The sequence below is a fragment of the Capricornis sumatraensis genome, chromosome 15 (assembly GCF_032405125.1).
Source record: "Capricornis sumatraensis isolate serow.1 chromosome 15, serow.2, whole genome shotgun sequence".
Lineage (NCBI taxonomy): Eukaryota > Metazoa > Chordata > Mammalia > Artiodactyla > Bovidae > Capricornis > Capricornis sumatraensis.
This window is the reverse complement of record NC_091083.1, coordinates 39,218,635-39,243,511: the sequence shown is the minus strand read 5'-3', so window position 1 is coordinate 39,243,511 and position 24,877 is coordinate 39,218,635. Positions and strand designations below refer to the sequence as shown.

The 24,877-nt window shown below is 36.4% G+C and overlaps 1 protein-coding gene across 4 annotated transcripts in view; it reads left to right on the top strand.

Moving 5' to 3' along the window:
* Positions 1–24,877, top strand: part of WAC (WW domain containing adaptor with coiled-coil) — a 79,929-nt gene that overhangs the window by 40,793 nt on the left and 14,259 nt on the right. For 2 of the 4 annotated variants that reach the window (XM_068986921.1, XM_068986920.1), the window contains exons 4-7: positions 4,614–4,720; positions 8,967–9,082; positions 9,646–9,758; positions 14,146–14,454. In XM_068986921.1, coding sequence (XP_068843022.1) covers positions 4,614–4,720; positions 8,967–9,082; positions 9,646–9,758; positions 14,146–14,454 — 645 coding nt within the window. The remainder of the gene's footprint in view (positions 1–4,613; positions 4,721–8,966; positions 9,083–9,645; positions 9,759–14,145; positions 14,455–24,877) is intronic. The other 2 variants (XM_068986923.1, XM_068986922.1) reach the window with 2 other exon arrangements.

Below are 24,877 nucleotides of genomic sequence, written 5' to 3'. Positions count from 1 at the left end.
AATAGTTTTTAAGTTACACCTGAAAAGTACAAATTTTGGTGTAGATCTGAGATTTTCTTTTTAAAAGTCTTAATTTGGATTTTTTTTCTTTTTAACTGAATGTGTTGGGGTCCCCAGACCACCCCCCAGGCTTGGTGATTGTCTTAAGAGGAGTCACAGGACCTAACATTCATTACCACGGCTTTGTCTTAATAACTGCGAAAGAACAGAAAGTGACGTCGGCAAAGGGAAAAGGCATGTGGTGCAAAGTCTGGAGGACACGAGGTGCAGGCTTCTGAGAGTCTTGGCCCAGCAGAGAGACACAGCACACCCTTCATTCCTCCAGCAGCGGACTGTGACAACACTGGTGAAATGTTGTGGACTGTGGAAGCTTATTAGAGATTTGGTACCCAAGGTTTTTATTGGATTTGGATTCTTATGTAGGCATCTCTGCCTGATTTGAACCAGAAGTCTGGATTCCCAGTAGGAAAGCAGGTATTCAGCATAAACCATATGTTCTACAGAAAGGCTTAGGCACGGTGAACCACTCTTAACAGTTAACTGTTGTGGAAACCCTGCTGAACAGTCATTGTGCTAGCCGAGGACCAACTGTGCAAGCTGACTTTTCTAAGAATGGCAACCTCAGGCTGGCATGTTAACGTCCCTGTACACGGAGCTTATCCTTGACTGATTGCTTCTTTCAATTGTGTTTAGTCTTAAAATGTTTATTGAAGAATTTGACTACTGTATTTTTTAAAAAGTTGAGGATGTTTTACATAAATACGTACTATCCAACAAGGTACATTTAAACAAGTAGATGAAGAAACCACTAGACATCTTAAGCATCAGTCTTGTTTTGTTGGGAAATTTTCCTCTCTTGTACCCCTTCATTTTCCTAGGTACATATCTTTTGTCATATCATTAGCTTTATTGGGTCTCTGAGTCTGCTTCTAGCTTCCCCAATAAGCTGTGTTCTGGCCAACGTTAAGTCTTGGTTATTCCCTTTCCTCTTGCCTTGCTGTTGCTCATTCTGAGATCATAATGCTTGTTTTTTACGTTACTATGTGTGAGTTCCTTACCTGTCACCTTTCCAGTGGAACAGACTTCTTTCTCCACTTCTGACTTCTTAGATCTGCTGACCATTCCAGTTGAGTATGTGAAACCTTAGGTTGTCTTCTGTCCTAATCCACCTCTCTTACCCATTTGGAGGCATACCTTGGGGAGATTGCCATTTTGGTTCCAGACCATTTCAGTCAAGTGAATATTGCAATAAAGTGAGACACAAGTTTTTTTATTTCCGAGTGCACGTAAAAGTTTATGCTATACTATCGACTGTTAAGTGTGTAAGGCATTATATCTAAAAAAATGTACATACCTTAGTTTAAGCTCCAGTACTTTGGCCACCTTATGGAAAGACCCGACTCATTGGAAAAGACCCTGATGCTGGGAAAGATTGAAGGGAAAAGGAGAAGGGGACAGCAGAGGATGAGATGGTTAGAGAGCATCACTGACTTTAGTGGACATGAATTTGCATAAACTCCATAAGATAGTAGGGACGGGGGAGCCTGGCATGCTGCAGTCCATGGAGTTGCAAAGAGTCAGACACACCTAAGCGACTGAACAACCACCTTAATTTTAAAATAGTTTTATTACTAAAAAAAAAAAATGCTATTTTGTGATCCTTCAGGAATCCTAATCTTAAGGTCTTGCCTCTATGTTGATGGCCCGAACAGATTGGGGTGGTGATTACTGAAGGCTGGGCGGGTTGTGGCAATTTCTTTAAGACAATGCAGTTTGCCGGCTTGGCTCTTTCTTTCACAGATGTTTCTCTAGCATGCAGTGCTGGTTGATAGCATTTTGTGTCTTTCAAAATTGGAGTCAGTGATTTCCAAGCCTGCTGTTGCTTTTATCAGTCAAATTTTTGTAATATTCTAAATCCTTTGTCATTTCAAACAGTCTTCACAGCATCTTTACCAGCAGTAGCTTCACTCTTTAAGAAACCTTTCTTGATTCATCCATGGGAAGCAGCTCCTCATCCATTCAGGCTTTATCATGAGAGGCAGCAGTTCAGCCTCCTCTTCAAGCTCCACTTCTAGTTGTCTTGCTATTTCCACCACATCTGCAGTTCCTTCCTCCACTGAAGTCTTGATAAGACTCAGAGTCACGTGTGAGGGTTGGAATGCGCTTCTTTCATACTCCTGTTAATGCTGATATTTTGACCTCTTACCAGGCATGAATCATAAATGTTCTTGATGGCATCTAGAATGATGAATTCTTTCCAGAGAGTATTTAATTTACTTTACTTAGGTCAGTCAGACTCATGTCTATGGCAATTATAACTTTATGAAATGTATTTCTGAAAAAGAACAGAAAGTTAAAATGGCTTGCACAATAGATGTTAGCAGGCCTGAAAACAACATGAATCTTGTATGTTTCCATCAAGCTCTTGGGTAACCAGGCACATTGTCAGTTAGCCCTAGTACTTTGAGAGGCGTCTTTTTTTCTTAACAATACATCTTAACAGTGGGCTGAAAACATGTTGTAAACAGATGTGCTGTCATCCAGGCTTTGTTCCATTTATAGGCAGAGAAGATTTAGCAGAGTTCTTAAGGGCCCTGGGATTTTCAGGTGGTAACTAAGCGTTGGCTTCAACTTCAAGTCACCAGCTGCCTTAGTTCCTGAGAGAGTCAGCCTGTTCTTTTAAGCTTTGATGCCAGGCATTGACGTCTTCTCTCTGTGAAAGTAATAGAAGGCTGTTTCAATCTATGTTGAAAAATTTGTTGTTTAGTGTAGCCACCTTCATGAATGTAAGATTTTAGCTTGATCTCCTGGTGACTTACTGCAATTCCTACATCAGCACTTGTGGCTTCACTTTGATGTTACAGAGGCAACTTCATTGCTTCAGCCTCAGGAACCAACCTCTTGGCTTCAGACTTTTCTCCGCAGTTTCCTCACCTCTCAGCCTTCATAGAATTGAAGAGAGTGTGTGCTCTGCACTAGGCTTTGGCTTAGGGGAATGTTGTGGCTGGTATGTATGATCTTCTCTCCATCTGAACTCAAACTTTATCGATATCAGCAGTAACGCTGTTGTGCTTTCTTCGTGTGTTCACCAGAGTAGCACTTTTAATTTTCCTGCAGGAACTTTCTTTCTGCATTCACATTGGCTAACTGTTTGGTGCAAGAGGCCCAATTTGCTTTCTGTCTGGGCTTTCAACCTGCCTTCCCCGGTAAGCTTAACCATGTCTAGCTTTTCAGTTAAAGTGAGAGATATATGACTCGTCCTTTCACTTGAGCACATCGAGGCCATTGTAGGGTTATTAACTGGCCTAATTTCAATACCACTTGTCTCAGGGAAAATGACAGCCCGTGGAGAAGGGGAGACATGGGGGAGCAGTCAGAACACACACATTTATCATTTAGGCTTGCCATCTTGTGTGGGTGTCATTTGTGGTGTTTCAAAACAAATTCAATAGTAAATCAAAGATCACTCTCCACGGATTACTGTAACAAAGATAATCACAGTGAACAAGTTTGAAATGTTATGAGAATTACCAAAATGTGACACAAGAGACAAGAAGTGAACCAGTGCTGTTGGAAAAATAGCACTGATTGACACAAACCTTCAATTTGTATGAAACTCAGTATCTGAAGTTCAGTAAAGCAAAACCCAATAAAACAAACGTAGGCCTGTAGTTGTTCTTGTTGATTGAAATAGTTAATTTTTACTAAATTCTTCTCATAACCACCCTGATTCTGACTGCTAATTAATTTCCAGGACCACTGGACCATCTAAATTGCTCTTCCTGCTTCCAGGTTTTGTTCATTATCTTGTAGCCTCCATACCACTTGCTAGTTCATTTTCTGGGACAAGGAGTAGGTGGGAAGTTGAATTATGTTAGCTTTATGATGAAAAATTCATGGAATGAAACTGAAATACTAGCACTTAGACTTTGGTAGTGGAGCTTTTGTATTACTAATCAAGTCTGGATTTTTAGATCTTGGCTTTTCTTAAGATAAAACTGGCATCCCTGATGGTCATGGTTCATAAAATTCATGAATTACTTTAAAGCAACTGGTCATGTTGTGAGGAGATACGATGTCATTTTCATCATCTTGAAAGCAAGCACCTTCCCTGAAACTTAACTTTTTGAAAACTTTATACTGTTTTAGTTAAAATTTGTCAAAACTTTAGAGAGCAAGTGTGGAAACTTAAAGAAGTTGGAAAGTAATTGCAAAAACTTAGTAGATGATTGAGGCTTCCCTGGTGGCTCAGATGGTAAAGAATCTGCCTGCAATACAGGAATCCCGGGTTTGATCCCTGGGTTGGGTAGATCCCCTGGGGAAGGGAATGGCAACCCAGCCCACTGTTTTTGCCTGGAGAATTCCATGGACAGTGGATAATTGGGTAATTGTCACTTTTGTTCTCTCATTAGTGGAAATTTTGGCCTTTTTTAAAAATGTATGTTGTGTCTTTAATACAACTTTAAAATTTTTAAAAAAAACTACAGTTTGCTAGAAATGACAACAATTCAGGTTTGCAGTGATGAATTAGTGATATATCTGTAGTATGACAGCCCAGTATAAACATCAGCTATGACTTACTTAAAATTCTCTTTGCTTTTTATTTTTTAAAGGGACCAGTTACTCTCCCCAAGAAAATTCACACAACCACAGTGCTCTTCATAGTTCAAATTCACATTCTTCTAATCCAAGCAATAATCCAAGCAAAACTTCAGATGCAGTAAGTATATTAATGTTTGCAGTTTTGTTTTTTGAATATGTTGCAAAATTTTAAAAAAGCAAAGTTGATCTTAATGCGGCTGAACTAATGAGCTAGCTTTAATATTAAAACTGAGGATAGTCTGAATATGCCATCTTGATATTGTTTCCTTAACATCCTTTTGTGGAGCAGAATTTACCATTGTGATACTTGAGATACAAAGAACTTCAGATTGTGAAACTTGTGTCTTGACTTGAGCTTTTTTTTTTTCATAAACTTCTGTTTTTAAAATTTGTAAGTTGAGTATCTACTATATATTATATAGCCTACAAAACATTAGTGATAATAGAGGTCTCGGTCCTGAAAGGCATGAAACCCAGTGAGAGACTGTACGTTTTTCTAAAAATGAAGTAATTGTTAATGAAGTAGTTTGAACTTTTTAAAGTTAGGATTCAAATGAAAGTTCTAATACATTCATGCAGAAATAAGATTTCAACTTTCCAAGCAGATGATAGATTTTTGATGTATAGAACAAAAGAAATACGGAGACTGACAGTAGGTCCGTAAACCATTAGATCAGTGCATGTTAAGGTCCTGGGGGAGCCCTCAAGAGAGGACTGAGCCTGGATGAAGAGGCTGTGCTGGCCAACAGGCTGACTGTAACCCATGTAGTGGAAGAGATCTGGAATTTGTGTAGCATGGAAAGGAACAGCACCTACAAAAACATAGAAGTGTGAAAAAGCACTTTGGAGAACACAGGTTTTTCTGGTGTGGAGAAATGGTAGGAGCTCAGGTTACAGAGAGAATGGGACCAGATCACACAGCGTTTTCTGCTTCCCAGGGATCATGGACTGTATGTGAAGGCAGTGGATAGCTCCTCAAGGGCCTAGTCAGAGAATTGCTGTATTTGCACTTTAGAAACCATCTGATAGCAGTGTGGAAAATCCATTACAGGAAGGACAAAAGGACAACTAACTGAAAGGCCAGGGAAGTATTGGCTGAATCTTGCAGGCATTGGTTATTCAGGTGGTTATCGTACCTTAAGTGGTATTGAAAACTCTTGGGGTTTATTATTTTTTGTCTCTTGCTGAATCAGTGTGATTAGTACATTTCCAGAGAAAATTGGGACATCAATGATTTTCATTAAAAAAAAAACTTTGCTTAGTTTTAAGTATTAGGGTCTGTTCGTGAAAACAAATCATATTGGTTATTTTAGCACAGAGAATTTCAAACACACAAAACAAAAAGTAGCATAGATAGTGATTACCCCTGAGGACTGGAAACAAAAGGAAGAGGTTGGGGGTTATCAGAACCTAATTGCTCAGAGGAGGAGCCCGGCACAGTTCTCCGAGGGATATAATGAAAGTTTCTGATTCTGGATTGAGAGCTGGAAACTGGGATCCGCTGTGGCTGCTTTCTCCTGCCTTTCAGTCCTCTAATATCTGGTATTGGCAGACTTAACAGAAAGCCAGCTGGCTAAATAGAATGTAATTTGCATTGTCCCAGCCTTAGCATCACAGAACATAGAAGGATGGTATTGAGATCCAGATAGCAGCTTGATAAACTTTCACAGGTGTTACCATCACACTGCTTCTGCTGAATCATTTTCACTAAGAAATATACTGAATATTTTACAATGAGTATCCATTTTTGTGAAAAATAGCCCCATTAATTTAACAGTCTAGCACTAACCTCATATTCCCTTCATCACTATTTAGATTTTGTATTCATCTGCTGTTAGGACAGAGGCGGGCCATGTGGACATTGTTTTGGTGAAAAAAAATTCTTTATTCAGGAAAAATGGTTTCTGATTATCTTGATTTTCAGGAAATAGATTGGCATAATGAAATCAGCATAAATAATGGGTATCAGAAAGTTTGCAACATCCAGATTCTAAAGGGTGTCGGGATTTCATTATGTGAGTGACAACAGAACAGGGATTAAATGTCATGTGTTTTTAGAATCAAGGTTCCCCTTTCTGTAAATTTCAACTCTAGGTATATAATTAACCTTCAAGTGGTGGTCTTTTTCATCATAATGTACCCAGTGGGCATGACATTTTTTTACAAACCGAGTTTAATGTTACCTGAGAAGCTGGCTTTTGAACATTAGTAATCTGAAGTAATCTGAAGGTTACTTTCCAACTATGTCTTAAAATCACTTCTAATAGACTTTTTTTGAGTAGTAAAGTAAAATATAAAATCACCATTCATTAATATTTTTGTAATGAAAGAGACGCACTGATGAATATTAGGTAGCCCAGGTTAAAAAAACACATTATTTTAACCCAGGTTAAATAAAATATCTTACAATTATATTTGTCAGTCACACCTCAGTAAAGTGGAAAATAATACAATGGGAAGAACATTTAGCACCTGCTTTTGCATATCAACATTTAAGTAATTTCCTTGTTTCTTTAAAAGATTCCTTCCTTAACCTGTTTTGGGGGATAGAAATAGGGTGGAGAAGATGAACTTAAATTACTAGTATGTGATTGTAATGCTGTACCCTGGAGCACATTTTGTTAAGTAAGATATTAACTTGTACTAACCTAGGATTTGATAGACCCATGCTCTTCGAGCTTCTGGTCTGTGAACTTTTAACTCACTGTCCTGCAGGTTGTGCCACAATAGAAATTAGTTGTCATTAAATACACTCTTTAGTTGAGCTATGGTATATGTTTGTTTTTTAAAGCAAGACCTTTGGCTTGGGAAGGTCTTGTGTTTATATATATTCTGATGCAAGCTCCTTGTCTCCTCCAGGACAGGTCACAGTTTGCATAACCATCACTTTTGAAGGGCACTCACTGGCTTAGGCCTCTCTGTTCTACTCTGATGTCCTCTGTCCGCCTTTAGACCGAACTAGTAATCCCATGTAATCACCTGCCCAGCAAACCAAATCTTGGAAATACATCCATAGAGGGCTTTGTTGGCATGATAATTTAGATCTAGGGGGTGGTAGATGGTGGAGAAGAACCCTTTTGAGTTTTGCCTTCTGGATTGGGTTCCTGTAGCCTGGTGAAGGCTTCTCCTGGCTAGAGTTGGGTGGGGTGTTGAGAATTAACTCTCCCCTGATCTCTAGAGGTTTGGAAGCACTGGGCTGATTTCCAGCAGCTTCACAATTTTGAAATAGCCGGAGAGCAGAATCTGCAGTGTTCCTTCAGCTATGCTCAAAATTGTTGACATTTTCAAAATTGGTGTTGATTTAGTGGAAATAATAGGTACCCGGAAACCTGAGTTTTGATCTTTTCTTAATCACTCATTAGTTTTGTGATGTATGGACATGTTCTCTTAGCTTGTTCCTATGTGCTAAATTCAAGCTGAATAGGCAGTGCATAAGAATTCATTTCCTGAAGTGTTCAAATTGTGTCCCTCTGCACAGTGGTGAACAAGGAAGAAGGATGAGCTCCCAAAGTATAACTCTTGCTTCATTTTAATCTCAAAGCTCCTTGGTAAACAGTTATCAATAAATTCATGTAATACTAGGATTTCCCCCAGATTTCCTGGAGCTAGTGCAGGCAGTTAAACATTACATTGTTGAGATTAGTTCCATGAGCACTGGGCCTTTCAGGTAATTTTTAATTTCATGATAGTTTTACAGTGTCTGTGAAATGACCAGCAGACTGTATCTGAGAACTAAGACAGACCAATTTTAGTTCTGGGAAAATGAGTGCTGTGCTGCTGATGCTGTAGGTTGTGTGAGACAAGTTCAGTTAATACTTGACATGTCTTGTGGATTGTGAAGCTGGAGCAAATTCGTAGCTTTTAATATCCTGTGTTTATACTGAAGCTTTCTTGTGTGTGCTTTTATCCCCCACTAAGTAACAGTGAATACAAGCAGGTTGTTCTCTGTTACACTGATTACTGTTGTGCCTTAAAGTGTTCAGAACTGATGTGCTCTCATGCCATCAAGCCAGTCAGTTGAGAGTGGATTCTCTGTGTGACTAGACTTCAGCAGTTAAAATTGTGGTGATGGGGGTTTTGTAATGCTTTTCTAAGGTTAGCATGATGTTAATTTCATGTCTTTCTTCTTGTACCTAGTAAAGATACTGAACTGTTTAATTTGATACTTTATGGAGTGGAGTGTTCCATTGTTACAGTTGAAGGTTTTCTTAGACTAAGAGCTCCTAAAGTGTACATGCAGATGATTCCATCTCAGATGAGGGCACCTTTGTCTAAGGTTTTTTCCCCGTGTGTGCTTGTAAAACCATTTAGTCTTGATATATCAAATGATTAAATTACATTAACATTTTCTAATTTTTTTTAAGCCTTATGATTCTGCAGATGACTGGTCTGAGCATATTAGCTCTTCTGGGAAAAAATACTACTACAATTGTCGAACAGAAGTTTCACAATGGGAAAAACCAAAAGAGTGGCTTGAGAGGTATTTGTGCTTAATTGAACAGTATTTCTCATCCTTGATTCTGCGGGCTAACATCTTAGGGCACTAAACACTCTAAATTTAGGTTTCTTAGTGTGCTATTCATCACTTCTCTTCTTAATTAAAATGTTGACCATTGTCTGTGTTTTCCATAATTTCTCTTAAAAAACAAACCTAAAAACTAGGACAGATGAGCAGCTGTCCACAAGGTCCTTGTAAACAGTATATTTAATTTTAAAACATATTGATCTACATTTATTCATCTTTTCTATAATTTGTATTAGAAATCTTCATCTTGTAGGACAGTGTTTCCTTCATGTAGAATGTAGAAATATTGTTACCGTGTTGAGTTGTAGGGTTTATGGCATGTAAATAATCAGTGTAATGTTGCCGTCAGTGAGAAGCATTACTGTTGTTGCTGTGTCCCAGGTCCCACACCAGTTACATGACATCACTGCCTTGTTCTTTGATGTTCAATGTACTGTTTCCTTAAGCATTTGACCAGAAGTGTTGTGTAGATTCATTGTATCTGTTATAATTTTTATGGGTTTATCTTTTATTTTTAGAGAACAGAGACAAAAAGAAGCAAACAAGATGGCAGTTAATAGCTTCCCGAAAGATAGAGATTACAGAAGAGAGGTGATGCAAGCAACAGCCACTAGTGGGTTTGCCAGCGGAAGTAAGTATTAATTTTTTTCTTTGAACTAATGTAGTGTTTGATTCATTCCAGTAGTTTGTTTACTTTACAGATATATGTGCATTGCCACTTGTAATGTAAAATAGTTAGAAACATAACAGGTTTTTTCTTTTATGCTGAATCTGTCCTTGTAACCTACATTATTTTGTTTCTTGAAAAGGGAAAGAGTATATAATAGAATAGTACATAGTAGAATGGATACACCTGTGTATTCATCACTACTCATAATGGCTATGATGCCACTGAGTTGGTTAAAAAGTAAAATTTTATGTTGTGGATTAACTTCTTAAAACAGGAACCGCCGCAACATCCCCCTCCCCCCATTTAAACTGGACATTGCAAACCTTCCTGGATTTCAATCTAATAATTAAAGATACACAGATAGTGACATGAAGTGCCTGTTTTTGTGTTGGCAGTGAGAAAACTTGTTTATTCTTGTATTTGGAAATGGTTTCATAATGATCATAGATGTATGTGCTATCTCGGTACTGTGGGCATACCTTCATGTTCTCTTAAGGTCAAATTTTGTCCAAGTTGAACAATATGGGTAATGTAAATTTATTTTTTTAATTCAAGTAAAGTTTGGATTTAAAGATTTTACCACATATGTTCTATTTCCAGTGACTTGTCTTGCCCAGAATAAAATTTAAATGCCACATAGAATTCTTAGGCTCTTTATCAAGTTTTGAGAATTTTAAGATGTGTTTTGGAAATTCTTAGACTTAAGCATATTTGACTTCTCATTCTGTAACTCAAAAAAGTAGGGATATATTTGGTCTCAATAAAGGATATTGAACTTTTGATGAAAAATTATTTAAGGTGAAATATAATATAGTTCTGTAGGGCTGAATGTTTAAAATGTGTTTCTGGAAACATTAAGTTTGTTATATTAAATTGTACTTGAGTTTTAGAAAATAAAAATGGTTTAAGATACTCTTAAGAAATTCAGAATATTGTATTTTGATACGGAAGACTTTGGTTGTAGTCTCATTTTACTTAAGTAACTGACTTTTGGTGAATAACTAAACATGAGTGGCTTTTCCTTCCAGATTAAAAAAATACATAGTGCCCAGCTTGTGGTCCTCTTGAGTAAATTATGGATATCCAGGAAGACTGGCTAGTTGGGTGTAAAGATAACATATTTTAGTTATTAGGGCAGGCCTCTCCACATAAGAGGCTGGTGATTCCCAGAGAGGAAAAGATTACCGTCTAGTGTGTCTGTCCCTTCCAAGGTAACCTAGGCACTTGTCCTCTCTTGCGGGTAATTAGAAATCTGATGAAATGTTGACAGAAGTGAAAGTACAAGTTTTGTCTGCTTAAAAAAATATCTTTAAGCAAATGAAACCATAGTTGAATTTTTAAATTATCTCTGTCTTGTTTTTACTTTCAGAAGTGAAGTAAGTTTTTCTTCTTTATGATTTCAGAAGTTAGATATGTTTGTTACTAAAAATGAAAGAAGGAAAATATTTTAATCTCATGATTCAGGAACACTTGACATAAACTTTTTTTCTAGCTGCATATAATAGTATATAAAAACTACATGTGTATGTATTTTATATCAAAATCAGATTATGTTACTGTTCTTAACCTTTTCTTCTACTCAGTAATGTTTCAAGGATATAGGACTTCCCAGGAGATCCAGTGGTTAAGACTCATGCTTCCACTGCAGGGAGCGGGGGTTTGATCGCTGGTTGAGGAACTGTGATTCTGGATGACTTAAGGCACTGCCAAAAAAAATTTTTTTTTTCCAAACATGTTTGCTTGTCATTTTATAATTTAACTTTTATTATGTTGATTGCATGCTGTTCCCTTTTTTGGACATGCTCATGTCCGGTAGATAATCCTCTGTCTGCAGAAACTGGCATGGTTTTCAGCTTTTTCCTACAGTAAACAGTGCTGCTATTTCTATGTTTGCCCACTGACCTGATTACTTCCTTAGTTAAATTCCTAGAAGTGTAGAGGAAGAGAGTGGGTCTGTGTTTGTGTTGAAATGTAGTCATATATTACACTTTTTGAGTTTTAAGTAATGTTTGAGAAAGGATTTTAGCTGTATTGCTGCTACTGCCTTTTTTTTTTTTTTTATTGGTCAACTGACTGTACCTGGTGTGAGAGTAACAGTTACTAAGCCTTTGAAGTACTTAACTTTGTCTACCAAAAACTGCTGGGAGAGTTTCCTCTGTGTCTGGTACATTGGTATGCATGTAAGGTGGCACTTAAAGCTTTGTTCTTCCTAACAGCCCACTAAAGAAGTATGGAGCAGGGAGCAGGAAGGATTGGAACACCTTACATGTAAAGAGAGAAAGGTAGAAGAAAGGATTTTTAAGAGCATTTTTAGGGTTTTGGGTTTTTTGGCAGTGTTGCAAATAATCCACAATTTGACACTGAAGTTGTATAGGTGAAATTTTAAATTTGATATCACTGCTACTGTAATTGCACTGATGTGGTTGTATTGTGTTTTGTTTGATTTTTAATCTTTAATCTGTGCCTTGTAGAGTGGTTGCTCTGTGGTTAGGGAAACTTTAAGTTGGTGTTCTTCAGCAGTGACTCTACTGACATTCTGGGTCAGGTCATTCTTGGTGGATTCTGTCCTCTGTTGTAGAATGTAGAGCTTGTTCCCACCTCCACACTTAAGATCCTAGTAGCACTCCTCTCCTTGCCCCAGTCGTGACAACCAGAAGTGTCTCCAGACACATGCTTAATGTTCTTGTTGTGGGGATGTGCAGATCAAGTCACTTAAATCGTGTTTCGTCTTGAGTTGTGAGTAATAGAAACCTGTTGGGGCCATAGCATTCTCATCTGCTGTGATTTTGCTGCTGTGTCCCCCCCTCACCCTCAGAGTTTACACATGTGAGAAGTATCCTTAATTTTCATCTGAATACTTGATACATTTTGGCTGTAGTCATACAAAACAAAGGGCATTTACTTCATGAGGAAAGTGACAAGGTTGATGGGAATTGGGCATGTTTTGTTTTTGTTTTTTAAAACTGTTAAATCTGTCTCTAAAAGCTTGTGGTAGTGTTATTTTCAGGAAGAAACTCTAGAATAAATTTTTAAGTTGTATGTGCACTCAACTTGATAGTTTACTGATAAGTTAATATCAGGCAGCAGATGTTTGTGATCTGCTGTGGCAGCTCAGTCTGTTTATTTTTCTGGTACAGTAATAAATGCATCTTTTGTAACCCTGATTTTCATTAAGTCTTCAAGTCAAAAGACCTTGTTTTGATAATGACTAAATTTTTTTTGACAGTATCCAGTACTATACCCAGTACCTTTTGTTTGGCTATAATGTTAGAAAGTGTACATTGCCAACTTGAAAACTGATTTGTAGTTTAAGCATACTTCCTTCTTTGTGCTCTTGTGGTCTCTAAACTTGGAGGAACCATGAATTGGAAAAAAATAACACTGCATTCAACAGGGAGGGCATCCTGTGGTAATCACGTGCTTGAATCTTAAGATGTTTTTCTACATGGAAGTTGCTTTCATCCTTTAGTTACTGGGGAGACTATTGTAATTTAGGCTGGAGAATTTTTGATAAATATAAATTTTCTTTAACTGTGATTGTTCAGATTTTCCTTCTTTTGTACTTATTTTGCAGAAGCAAAGTATTTTGAGTTTAAAATTTATTTTTGTGGCTTTAAGTTGGAAGAGAATCTGTTTTTAACATACCTAAGTATATTTTTCTGACTTTGCTGCAGATGTAGGGCTTCTATTTTCAGATAGCATTATCTATAACTTTATAAATAAACTAAAATATCTGGTATTTGTAAGCATTTTTAAAATGATTTACTTAATGAATGCAGAGTTCTTCACAAATTCAGCCATCCCTAAATGAGGTTGTTTTAGCCCTAGTACCAACAACTTTAGAGCCCACTAGTTAGCTACTTCAGTATTCAGAAAAATCAGGCTAACAAAGTAATAATTCTTTGCATTTGAACCACTGTGGATGATACAGTCAATTATTAGAGCCAAGATCCATATTTTAAAAGCATGGATCATTTGCATTTTCTGTTTTTAAAATATTTTTTTAATTTGAGTGAAATGTTATAAATTCATATATTGATCTTTTTAAAAAATGTTCTGTTGGAACTATGGTGTGGTTCTAAAGAATCCCCCCAAACTAGTAGCCCACTTGAAATCTCAGAACAGGATTAATATTTATAGTCGATCTGAAATTCCTCTTCCAGTATTTGGATGTTTATATGCTAGTGGTAAAACTGCAGACACTAACTGGGCTTGCAGTTTTATAGAAAAGATGTAAGTACAAGTATGTTGCTAAATTAGCTGATGTTAAAGACAGGATTCTAACGTAATCTTTTTTCTTCCCCCTTCCGTCATTCCGACATCTCTTTTTCCGAACTCTGAACTAAAGTGGAAGACAAGCATTCCAGTGATGCCAGTAGTTTGCTCCCACAGAATATTTTGTCTCAGACAAGCAGACACAATGACAGAGACTACAGACTGCCAAGAGCAGAGACTCACAGTAGCTCTGCGCCAGTACAGCACCCCATCAAACCAGTGGTGCATCCAACTGCTGCCCCAAGCACTGTTCCTTCTAGTCCATTTACGCTACAGTCTGATCACCAGCCAAAGAAATCATTTGATGCTAATGGAGCATCTACCTTATCAAAACTGCCTACACCCACATCTTCTGTCCCTGCTCAGAGAACAGAAAGAAAAGGTATGCCGTTATTACTAGATGCTGCACGTTGAACTGTAGTGTGAGTTTCTGATTATATGACATTATTTCCGTCAGCTTCAGTGAGACTCTGAATTATAAATTCGTTTAAAAGTCTTTTAGAATGTTACTGCATAGATTAGATCTTGAGTTAGCTGTAATTAGTTTTTATCTCTTTAATTGTGGAGCCTCAGAACTGGTTTTGCATTTAACACTTTGAAGTCAAGTGCTTAATTTTTAACAGTAATGGATAAAACAACTTATTAAAGCTAAATGAGTGTCCCATCACACATGTATACAAGTAATTTTGGGTGTTCTGTGATAATTGTCTTCATGATTTAGTCTAGAAATTGTCTCAGTTTTCACTTAAAATTTAATATGAAGAGAGACATTTAAAAACTTGTCATTTCCACGTAACATGCAACTATTGGTTTCAGTTTGTGAATTAGACAGCTGAGTTATGGGCCATAAGATAAGGAGTCTTATGTCTGAATTAGGACTTAGTTGAAAGAGTAGAGGTTAAAATTTGCAACCCAAATTCCAGTTCTGTGCTAATAACCATAGAATGTTCAAAAAAAAATAGGAAAAAAATTGGGAGATGATGGATAATGGGAAGCACGGTGATGGGATAAGCATATTTGCATAGACCAGTCACAGTCCCAGACTAAACACTGTTTTATGAAACTAAGGAAATTTAAAGGCATTAAGTAAACAGATCACTCTAATGAGTAGACTCATTAGCAGATTAGCATCAGTTAACTGTTGAGGAATTTTTCTTTCCTTTGGGTTTAGGAGATGTGACATGGACCTATTGAGTGTTCAAGCTTTTACTGTAATATCTGGCCCACTGTTTCACACTGACTTAATTTGTTGACAAAGGATTTAAGTATTTGGGTTTCTTTCGCTTCTAGTTTCTTCTCCTTTTATGTATGTTGTTTGAATTTCTCCTGTAGCAGTTTTTGCACATTATTAAACCATGCTTTATCATATAGTGCATAGTACATAAACAGGATATTCCAAATGTTGTCAAATTCCCCAAAGATGGCGTATCAGAATTCACTGTACAAGTTATATTTGCCCTGATGCAGAACTAAATTTCCAAAAGAGAATTTCTTAGAAAATCTGATTTAATGCATTAATTGTTAGTAGTACTTTCTAAAGGAAGTTTGGTTTTCCAATTTTGTCCGTTTTATTTTGATTACAGAACATTTTTTTTTTTTAAGCCTTTCTCAGTTTGGCAAAAAAAAAAAATCGTTTGGCCTTAAAAAAGATCTTTGGTATTTATCTCATTTTACCTCTTGTTCATTTAACAGCCTTTTTTTCAGCTCTTACCTTCATCTTGGAGTTCTTTTCTTCCCTGACTTCTAGAATACTGCTGCTCTTTAATTTCCCCACTCTTCTCTTCTTGCTCCTTAAATGTCAATAGAGTTTAGTCTCTTACTGTGTTATTTTTCTTTTTTCTTCCCCCCTAACATGTTCTCATTTGCTGGCTGGCAATTCTTAGGACTACTTTGTCTACATAAGTGACTCCCAAACTTTATTTCTAACTCATACACATGTCTGCTTCCTTATCTAAGTAGTTGGTATCCAGAAGTTATCCAGAAGTTAATGTGTACCAAATGCCTCCCTTTCCCCTAATTTGTAGGTTCTCAGCGATAACGCTATCCTCGCAACTACTCCATGTTCTTTAACATTCTTGCCCTTCTACCCCTACCCATCCATCAACAACTCTTGAATTCTTCCAGATTTTATTCATGTATGTCCTTCTTGCTACTGCCAGTGCCATGAGACTCAGATAATGGCTCTTGAAATAACCTCTGATAACTGCTGTGCTTCCTTCTACCCAGTCTGTGCACTTAGCAGTGACATCATTATACTGGGTTGTGTTCTTTTCTTGGCTTAAAGTTTCCTAGTGGTTTTTCCCAAAGGATCAAAGTTCATACTTCTCAAGAAGATAATAGCAAGTCCTTGACAGTCTGATTGCGTCTGTCTTAACTAGCTTGATCTCCAGTATTTCACTCTTACATTCTTTGTATAATTCATCTGCTAAAAACTTGTACTTCTTTTCAGATCATGTTATGCTCTTTCATGGCTTGATCCTTTGCTGAAAAGGATATATTCTTTCCTCCATTTTTATTTTGTTGAACTCAGGACTCTTTTTTTCAGAGCCAGCTATGATGTCCTTCTGTTCTCAGTGTCAGTTAACCTCTCAAACACTTTTCTTTTGGTCTGTTATTGCACTTACAACTTTATTATTTTAGTTCCTTCAATTAGACTGTCCTGTGTAGGGTGAGCCATTATGATTTATTGCTTTTTGTACTTTTTTCACTCCCTGCCCTCCTTCAAAGCTTCAAGCACCATTCCTGAGAAACTTAACATAATAAAAAGTAAACTGTATACCTAGTTTGGTGCTAAAAATTTTGTATACATTTTATGCTTTAAAACAACATTGTGAGGAAAAGAATTGTCTGTTAGATATGAAAAGCTTGAACATTGGTGAAGTCTAAGGCAATGGCACCCCACTCCGCTAACTCTTGCCTGGAAAATCCCATGGATGGAGGAGCCTGGAAGGCTGCAATGCACAGGGTCGCTGAGGGTTGGACACGGCTGAGCAACTTCACTTTCACTTTTCACTTTCATGCATTGGAGAAGGAAATGGCAACCCACTCCAGTGTTCTTGCCTGGAGAATCCCAGGGACGGGGGAGCCTGGTGGGCTGCCGTCTATGGGGTCACACAGAGTCGGACATGACTGAAGCAATTTAGCAGCAGCAGCAGCAAACGTATTGTGTAAGATGCGGTTTCTCCAAAATCCATGTTCTTTCCATAAAATTGTACACCATGAAAGAGATTAAAAAATCAGTTCATATTTAAATTCTACAGAGTGTCTTTGCTGATCACAAAGTTTATGTGAGAATTTTACATATAATTTTAAGCTTCTAGGAAGCAACCTGATTGCCTTGGAATTGCTTGTGTATTCCCTTAAATAAATTGTGTAACAATTTGGATCTTTTCAGATTGTTTTCCAGTTAGTCTAAATTTATAAAAAGGTCAATTAATTTGAAATACATTTTTTTCCCTAAATTGAGACATCTGTGTTATTCAGTTAACCTCCCTGTTGACTCTTCTCATCAACACAGTGATTTCCTTGTTTGGATTTTCCTTAACAAATAATTAAGAGGTTGATGGTTCTTATAAGATGGGTCTTGGTCTTAAGTGCTAAAAAGCTGTATTTCAAGGGTGTCAGCAATAGAATGCTCTAATAAAGAATACAAGAACAGGATCTCTGTCCTGACCACTTCTATATCCCTAGAATAGGCAGTCGGTATTTGTGATATGTGAATAAATAACTGACAGAATGGTAATGTGCTGTTGAGGGCTGGGGAAGCACCTGCCTTGGTCATGGTTTAAAAATGTATTTGGAGAAGAAGTGTTACATATGTTGTGATCTAATTAAAGAAACCAGAAATAGATTTAGATCTGTGTAATGCCAGTGTGTCTTCCATTAAAAAGAACATAAGGCAAATCAGTCTGTGCTTGCTTGAGGGATAGAAGTGTGGAGGAGCTATGAAGCTGTTTGGTTTTGCAGAGAATAATAATTCTAGTGTTAGGTAGAGTGAAACAAGGGTGTCAGGTTACCTCCCTACAGATTATATCTTTGTTATAGTAACATTTGAACATCTATTGGCAAGACTACTTTATTAGACAACAAAGTACAGAGAAACTCTGTGCTTAAGAAATGATGAAATTGAATTTTTACAGATTGGTAGCCTGTTGAACATTCTAAACTGGTCGACTCCACCCTCCTTTTCAGATGTGTGAAATGACAAAATAGGCAGGAGACATGGGTCCTTGTTTTCGGATTTGGCCAAACAAGTGCTGAAGTCAGAAGAGATTAAAATTTTTTATTTAATAATTTTGAGTTATATATTAAAATAAACTAGGTCTGCAGAAGCAGACCTAGTCAGTGGCCTTAAGTAATTTCTTAGGAAATTTAGCATGTCTAAAGAGTCAGTCAGTTACATGCTGCTTCTGTAGTCTTGTGCCTCAGCTGGTAAAGAATCCCCTTGCAATGTGAGAGATCTGGGTTCGATCTCTGGGTTGGGAAGATCCCCTGGAGAAGGGAGAGGCTACCCACTCCCATATTCTGGCCTAGAGAATTAATGGATTGTATAGTCCATGGGGTTGCGAAGTGTCAGACATAACTGAGCGACTTTGACTTTCTGTAGTCTTAATCTAATAAGAAAGGGATTAGTCATTCTTAATATGAGGTGTAAGTTAGTCACCTAAACTTCCTTTTTGTGTTCAATGATGTTTTGTAGACTGGGTGAAATTTAAATGAACTCAAAGACTTTGCATTGTATGTTGAGGCAGTAAGCCCACAGAGGAGGTCATTACTGGTTTTAAGTGGGCCACCATTCAGCCCTTCTTTGCTTTGCTTTAAACTGCTTTTAGGATTACTAAATATTCATATAAAATTAGACCAATTGGCCATAGAGGTACTCAGATATTTGAATAACTGGGGACATTAATGGGGAGTGGGTGGTTAGTCTGATTTAGTCAGTGAGTTTACTAAAATTACGTTAATAAAGATGGCATTTTGAATAGTGGGACAGAGGGAATCCTGGTGGTGAAAGAATATTAGAAAATATTTGTTTATAACTTGAGAGTCAAGGAAGATCTTTTAAATCAGACTCAAAACACATTTGCCTTAAAAAGTTCATAAAACTTCTCTGACAGAGATATAAGAAACAAAGTTTGGAAGCAAATACTGAATTAGGAGAAAATATTTGGAACATATTTAAAACACAGTACATTAAGGATACATTAAGAATTCATCAAAGCAGTATGAAAAAATAATCCAGTTGAAAAATGAGCAAAGGATAGGAACCAGCGATTATAGAAGAGGAATTTTAAATTGCCCGTCTTGCTTTAGAATGGTTAGAGAAATTTACTCAAAATGGGACAAAGGCCTTAACTTAGGAGATAAAAGCTATAAAACTCTTGGAAGAAAACAAGGTAAAATCTTTATGACACTGGATTTGGTGCTGATATCTTGGATATGACACCGAAAGCACTGGCAGCAGGAAGAAAAAATAGATATATTGGATTCATCGAAATTAAAAACTGTGCCTCAAAGGACGCTCTAGAGTGAAAAGACCACCCATGGAGTGGAAGGAAGCATTTGCTAAGTCACATCTGATTAGGGATTAATACCTGAATATACAGTAGTATGACTCAGCGAGAAAGTGAACAGCCCAGTTCAGAAATGGGTAAAGGAGTTCAAAAGACATTTTTGCAGATAACATAATCTAATGGCCAGTAAGCACATAAAAAGGTGTTCAGCATCATTAGTCAACAGGGTAAGCAAATCAGACCACAGTGAAATATCACTTTATACACATTGAAAAACAGCTGCTGTGGAATACAGTTTGGCAGTTCCTCAGCGGATGAGACATAAAATTACTGTAGGATCCTCCAGTGATTCTTGCTTAAGTGTAATCAGGAGAATTGAAAGCCATGGAATCAAATGGATATTTATACACCAAGGATCGCAACGGCGCTGTTCACAGTAGCCAAATTGCGGAAGCAATCCTAGGGTAAACAAAATGTTATATATATAAAATACACATGCAGTATTACTCCGCCTTAGAAAGTAGTAAGATTGTGATACACACGGATAACTTTAAAAACCTTATGCTCAGTGACACAAAAGGACAACTGTTATGATCCAGTTCTATGAGGTACCTCAAATGGACAAATTCATGAACACAAACTAGAGCTATGCCTCCTTAGGGTTTATGAGATGGGGAGCTATTATTTGTTTAGAGCATTTGTTTGGAAAGATGAAAAAGTTCTGCAGGTGAATTATGATGGTTGTGTGTCAGTGTGAATACACTTAATACTACTGGATTGTAAACCCAGAAATGGTTAAAATGATTAATTTTTACTAATGTTGTATATTTTATCAGCATGAAAGTTCAAAAGAAAGATTGCTGATTCAGTATTGGAAATTAAAATGACATTTTTTTCACTCTTAAGATTAATGACAGTTGGTAAAAGTATGTAAGATGGTTATTATGAAGGTCACTTAAGTAAAATCTGTTAAGCTTTAAAGTAGGTTTATCTTTTGTATTATCAATGATTTCCCTGATTGAATTAAAAACCAAGTTGCAAAAGCATAAATTGTTATAAAACATCAATACCATACTTATTTTTATGTATATTTTAAATGCCTAGGTAAGTTATGAACAGACATAAGATTTGAAATTATGAATTAAAAGGAAAGTCACAGATTATATACCAGGTGGTGTTACCTAGCTATTTCATGGTTTTGTTTTTTTTTTTCTTATTGTACACACTTTGTTTTCCCTTATTTCTCCATGTTGTACCCTCCCTATGTAACCATTCCTACACAGTGGAATATGGAGGCTGCCCTCATTGCATCAGTTGTTTGAGCTTTGTTCCTGTGTCCTGTTCAGTATTATTGCAGCAACTATCAGAACATTGTAGGAAATTGTTAGTAATGTAGTCAGTCAGTACCTTTTATTCTTTAAGTGCAGTATCTCTTTAGAGATCTTATTGCAGATTGAGGAGTTATTTGGCATACCAGAAAAATATGGGTCAGAAAATTTTGACTTTAGTATATGCTGTCTTGAGTGTTTTGAAAGCGTATCTATAATTAGAAGAGGTGAGTGGATATTATTTAAGCCTTGAAAAGTTAGGTTATGATAACATTTCTATGTGAATGGTCTAGTCTTTGGTAGATTACTCCCTCTACTGGTAAAAATTGGAAATATAAATGAATATAAATGATGAATTCATAAAGAGACAAAGTTTTATCAAAGCGAATATATCCAATTTAAAATCAAAGGGTAACATACTTATTCCATGGCTTATATTAAAGACTTGGTTAGAGAATTACAAATGATTGAAATATCAGTTAGGAAGGTAACTTAGTTCATTTTAAATTTAAAGTATGGTAGGATGACATTGCTACATTTCCTTAAAGTCAGACACACAGAATAATGCTGGAGCTAAAACTAGATACCATTGCTCTGCCAACAACTGAAAAAGCTTAAAGCAACCTACAAAATTAATGCTTGGAAAAGTTGGAAAGTTTCTCATTTAAAGAATGAGACTAGAGGCTGATTTTAAAAAGCAGAACAGCGTTTTGAAGTGGCTTTGTAATGTAAAATGCTGCATTGATTTTCTTAAATTCATTGTTTGTCTTTTTAAGATTCAGATTTTTTGAATTAAGTCTAAGTTATATTTGTTTCTAAGATTATACAGTATTACTTGGCTTTATGAAAAATAAAGCAAGCTGGTCATTGTGTGCTTTATCAGTTGTATTTGGAGATCTTGGGCTTTTCTCCCCCACTTGAAGCTTTGAACCTGGGAACGTTCACATGTGTATGTGGAAGAGGACCACATACACATGCCCCTGCGCCTTTCTTGGCGAGTCAGGCATCAGTCAAGAAACATGAGATGCCATTTGGGTGCTGGATCCTGTTTTGCTACCAGAGTTACATGAGATGCCATTTGGGTGCTGGATCCTGTTTTGCTACCAGAGTTACAGAGAGAAATACAACAAACTTCTTTTCCTGAAAGAGTCCCTTTTCTGCTAAAAGGGAGAGATAATAAGCTATCTCATAGAAGATGCTGAGTAATTCCTGTGCTAGGGCATTCCGAACGTAGAGGAGCGGCACCCAACCAATAGCTTTCTTCTGTATTTTAGTGATAAGACTACCTTTCCGGGTAGCATTTTATGTTTTCATTATCACATATGATCTTTTGTTCTCAGTTATACTTCTAGATTGAGGCAAGTAATATTAAAAATGTTAAAGATGTACTTTGGGAGGACATTTGTTATAGGTGTGTCTTTTAGGAAGAGTAGGGTGAGTGGAGCTGTTTAAAAAAGTGTGAACAAATAGCATGCTGGAAAATAGCATGCTGAAGACCTACCTGGAAAAAGCATTTTAGCTCTCCTGTCTTTGATTATGCCCTTGCTTCCTTATTTCTTGTTTGTGCTAAATTTTGTTTTGATTTTGTTTCAAAGTTAAAGATCTCTTTTTTTTTCCCCATAACCAACAATGCCTGGCAGAATCACCCATAGAATTGCAAGTTTACCATATTCTTGGACTCTCTCATCCCCATTCTGTTCTTTAGAACTGGGGTGGAGCTCTGGTATCTTTTTTGTTTGTTTGTTTTTAAACTTCATGAGTAATTCTGCTAAAGTCATTCTCAAAATCAAACCTTTTAAAAAGAGAATTTCTGGCCTTTAGAGATGTTACTTGCTGAAGGTTCCTATAAATACTGAGTGGTGTCAACTGGTTTCCATACTGTTCATCAATAATCTCTCACAAAACTGTGAAAGACATGTATCCAAAGGATAAATAAACATTTATTTACATTATTACATTATCTCTGTGAGAGTGATGTGTATTAGTTTTCTGTTTTGGAGTGGTGTTCTTTTCCTGGAATGAGGAATAACACTGAAGAATTTTCAAGCCCCTGTTAATTTTTCCAGTCTGGATTTAGCAGCTTTGAAACACATGTGGAAACAACACCTTCTCCAACTCCTGTCCTTGAAGGCAGAAGAAAACCTAAGTAAAAGCAACAAAAGGGTCATTTCAGAGGGATATAAGTACTGACTTAATTGTTCATAAAGGAAGTAAAAATAGAACTTGTTTCATTCTAAACATCATTAAGATATTTAAACTGTTTATTCCTTAAGCCAAACTTAAGGTATAATGATCTGGAGAAAACTGCTGCTATTGTCTAGAATTGCCTCATGAAATGTAGTAACTTTTCACAAGAAAGATCTTATTTCCTTCAAGTTTCTTTTTACTTGTTTATGATTCCAAACAAATGTTTGAAAGCAAAGCTGAACATGGTAAGCAGTCTGCTAAGACTTACAGACCCTCCTTTAAAATGTGTGCTTTGTAAAATGAAAATATCTGTCTTAGAAAAATGGAAGATGTGGAGACCGAAATGGATCATGAGAGATCAGCACATACATGAAATGTACTGAAAGCAGCTCTGAGTCTGGATTTTAGAGAGCTATTGTCCCTAGTTCTTTTGACCATTACGCAGTGTTGTTAAAAGGCTGGTAAAGGAGGTTTGGTTTTTTATTTTGCAATAAGCTTCCTATTAATTCCCAGCTTCTTGGGGGCCATGAAGATTAACGAATGTTTAGTTCCTAGAATTGAAATTAAAGGTTTGTACTTACTAGGTAGCAATGTGATCTTCAAATACAGGGTTCCTGAAACTTTTATATACCATAGTAGCAGTCTTAATTCAATTGTATAATGTATATGAGCTTGAAAATCTTAAGGAAATGGGTTTATAGGGGGAATTTCTGCCAGAATTGTAAGAGTGTATGGATATCTTGAATAATCTAGTATAAATGTCGTTACCTTCTGTTTTTAATTCGTTGCTTCATTAAGGTGACTGTATTAATAAAATATGGTGATATAAAAATACCAGTTTGTGTTCCTTTTCCTGTTGGTAGACATATGGTTTGTTTCTAGTTTTGTGCTGAATTTTTTTTTAATCACAATACCATTTCAAGAATTATTGAATATTTTCTTCTAATTTACATACATTAGAGTTTCTCTAAGGGTGTATACCTAAGGTGAATTAACTGGGTTATGAAGTGCATGTATTTCCAGTTTTTCTAGAGAATGCCAAATTATCTTCCAGTGCAGTTATATGAGTTTAGCTTCCACCTGAGATGCTGTTTCTATTACTCCTTATCAGTATTTGGTATTTTTAGACTTGGACATTTTTCTCAATATGAATGTGAAAGAATATTCTGTTGCTTTTTAATATATATTTTCCTGATTATCAGTGAAGTTGAGGATCTTTTGTTTTTGAAGCCATTCAGGTTTTTCTGTGAATTGTCTTTTCATGTCTTTCATTCCTTTTTCTACTGTTTGTGTTTCTTTGATTTGTAGAAATTCCTTAAAGTATTTTGGTTACCAGTCCTTTGGGTGTAATTATTTTGCTCTTTGTCATTTTCTGCATTCTCACATGAAAGTTATTTTTCTGTGTTTTTCACTACTATTTCTTAAGACTTTAATGTATATATAAAAGTTAAATCTGCCTTAAATTGGTTTTGTTTAAAAATTTCACTAGCTATGTTCTTTTTCTTAAGAGTTTTGTGGCTTTTACTAACCCATACCTCTTCAAATGCTACCAAAAATGCTGTTGGGATTTTAATTTCAGTTACCTTAAATCTATGTAAATAATTTGCAATGACAGCTTTCAAATTATGATAATTTTTCATGCATGTTTTATACTTTTTTTGTGTACATTGAAACACTGAGGTTGGGGTGTTGTGGGATTTTTTTTTTTTTTTTGCTATTAAAATCATCTTTTTTAGTGCTGGGAACCTTTAAATGATACAAATAGAGATAGTTCATT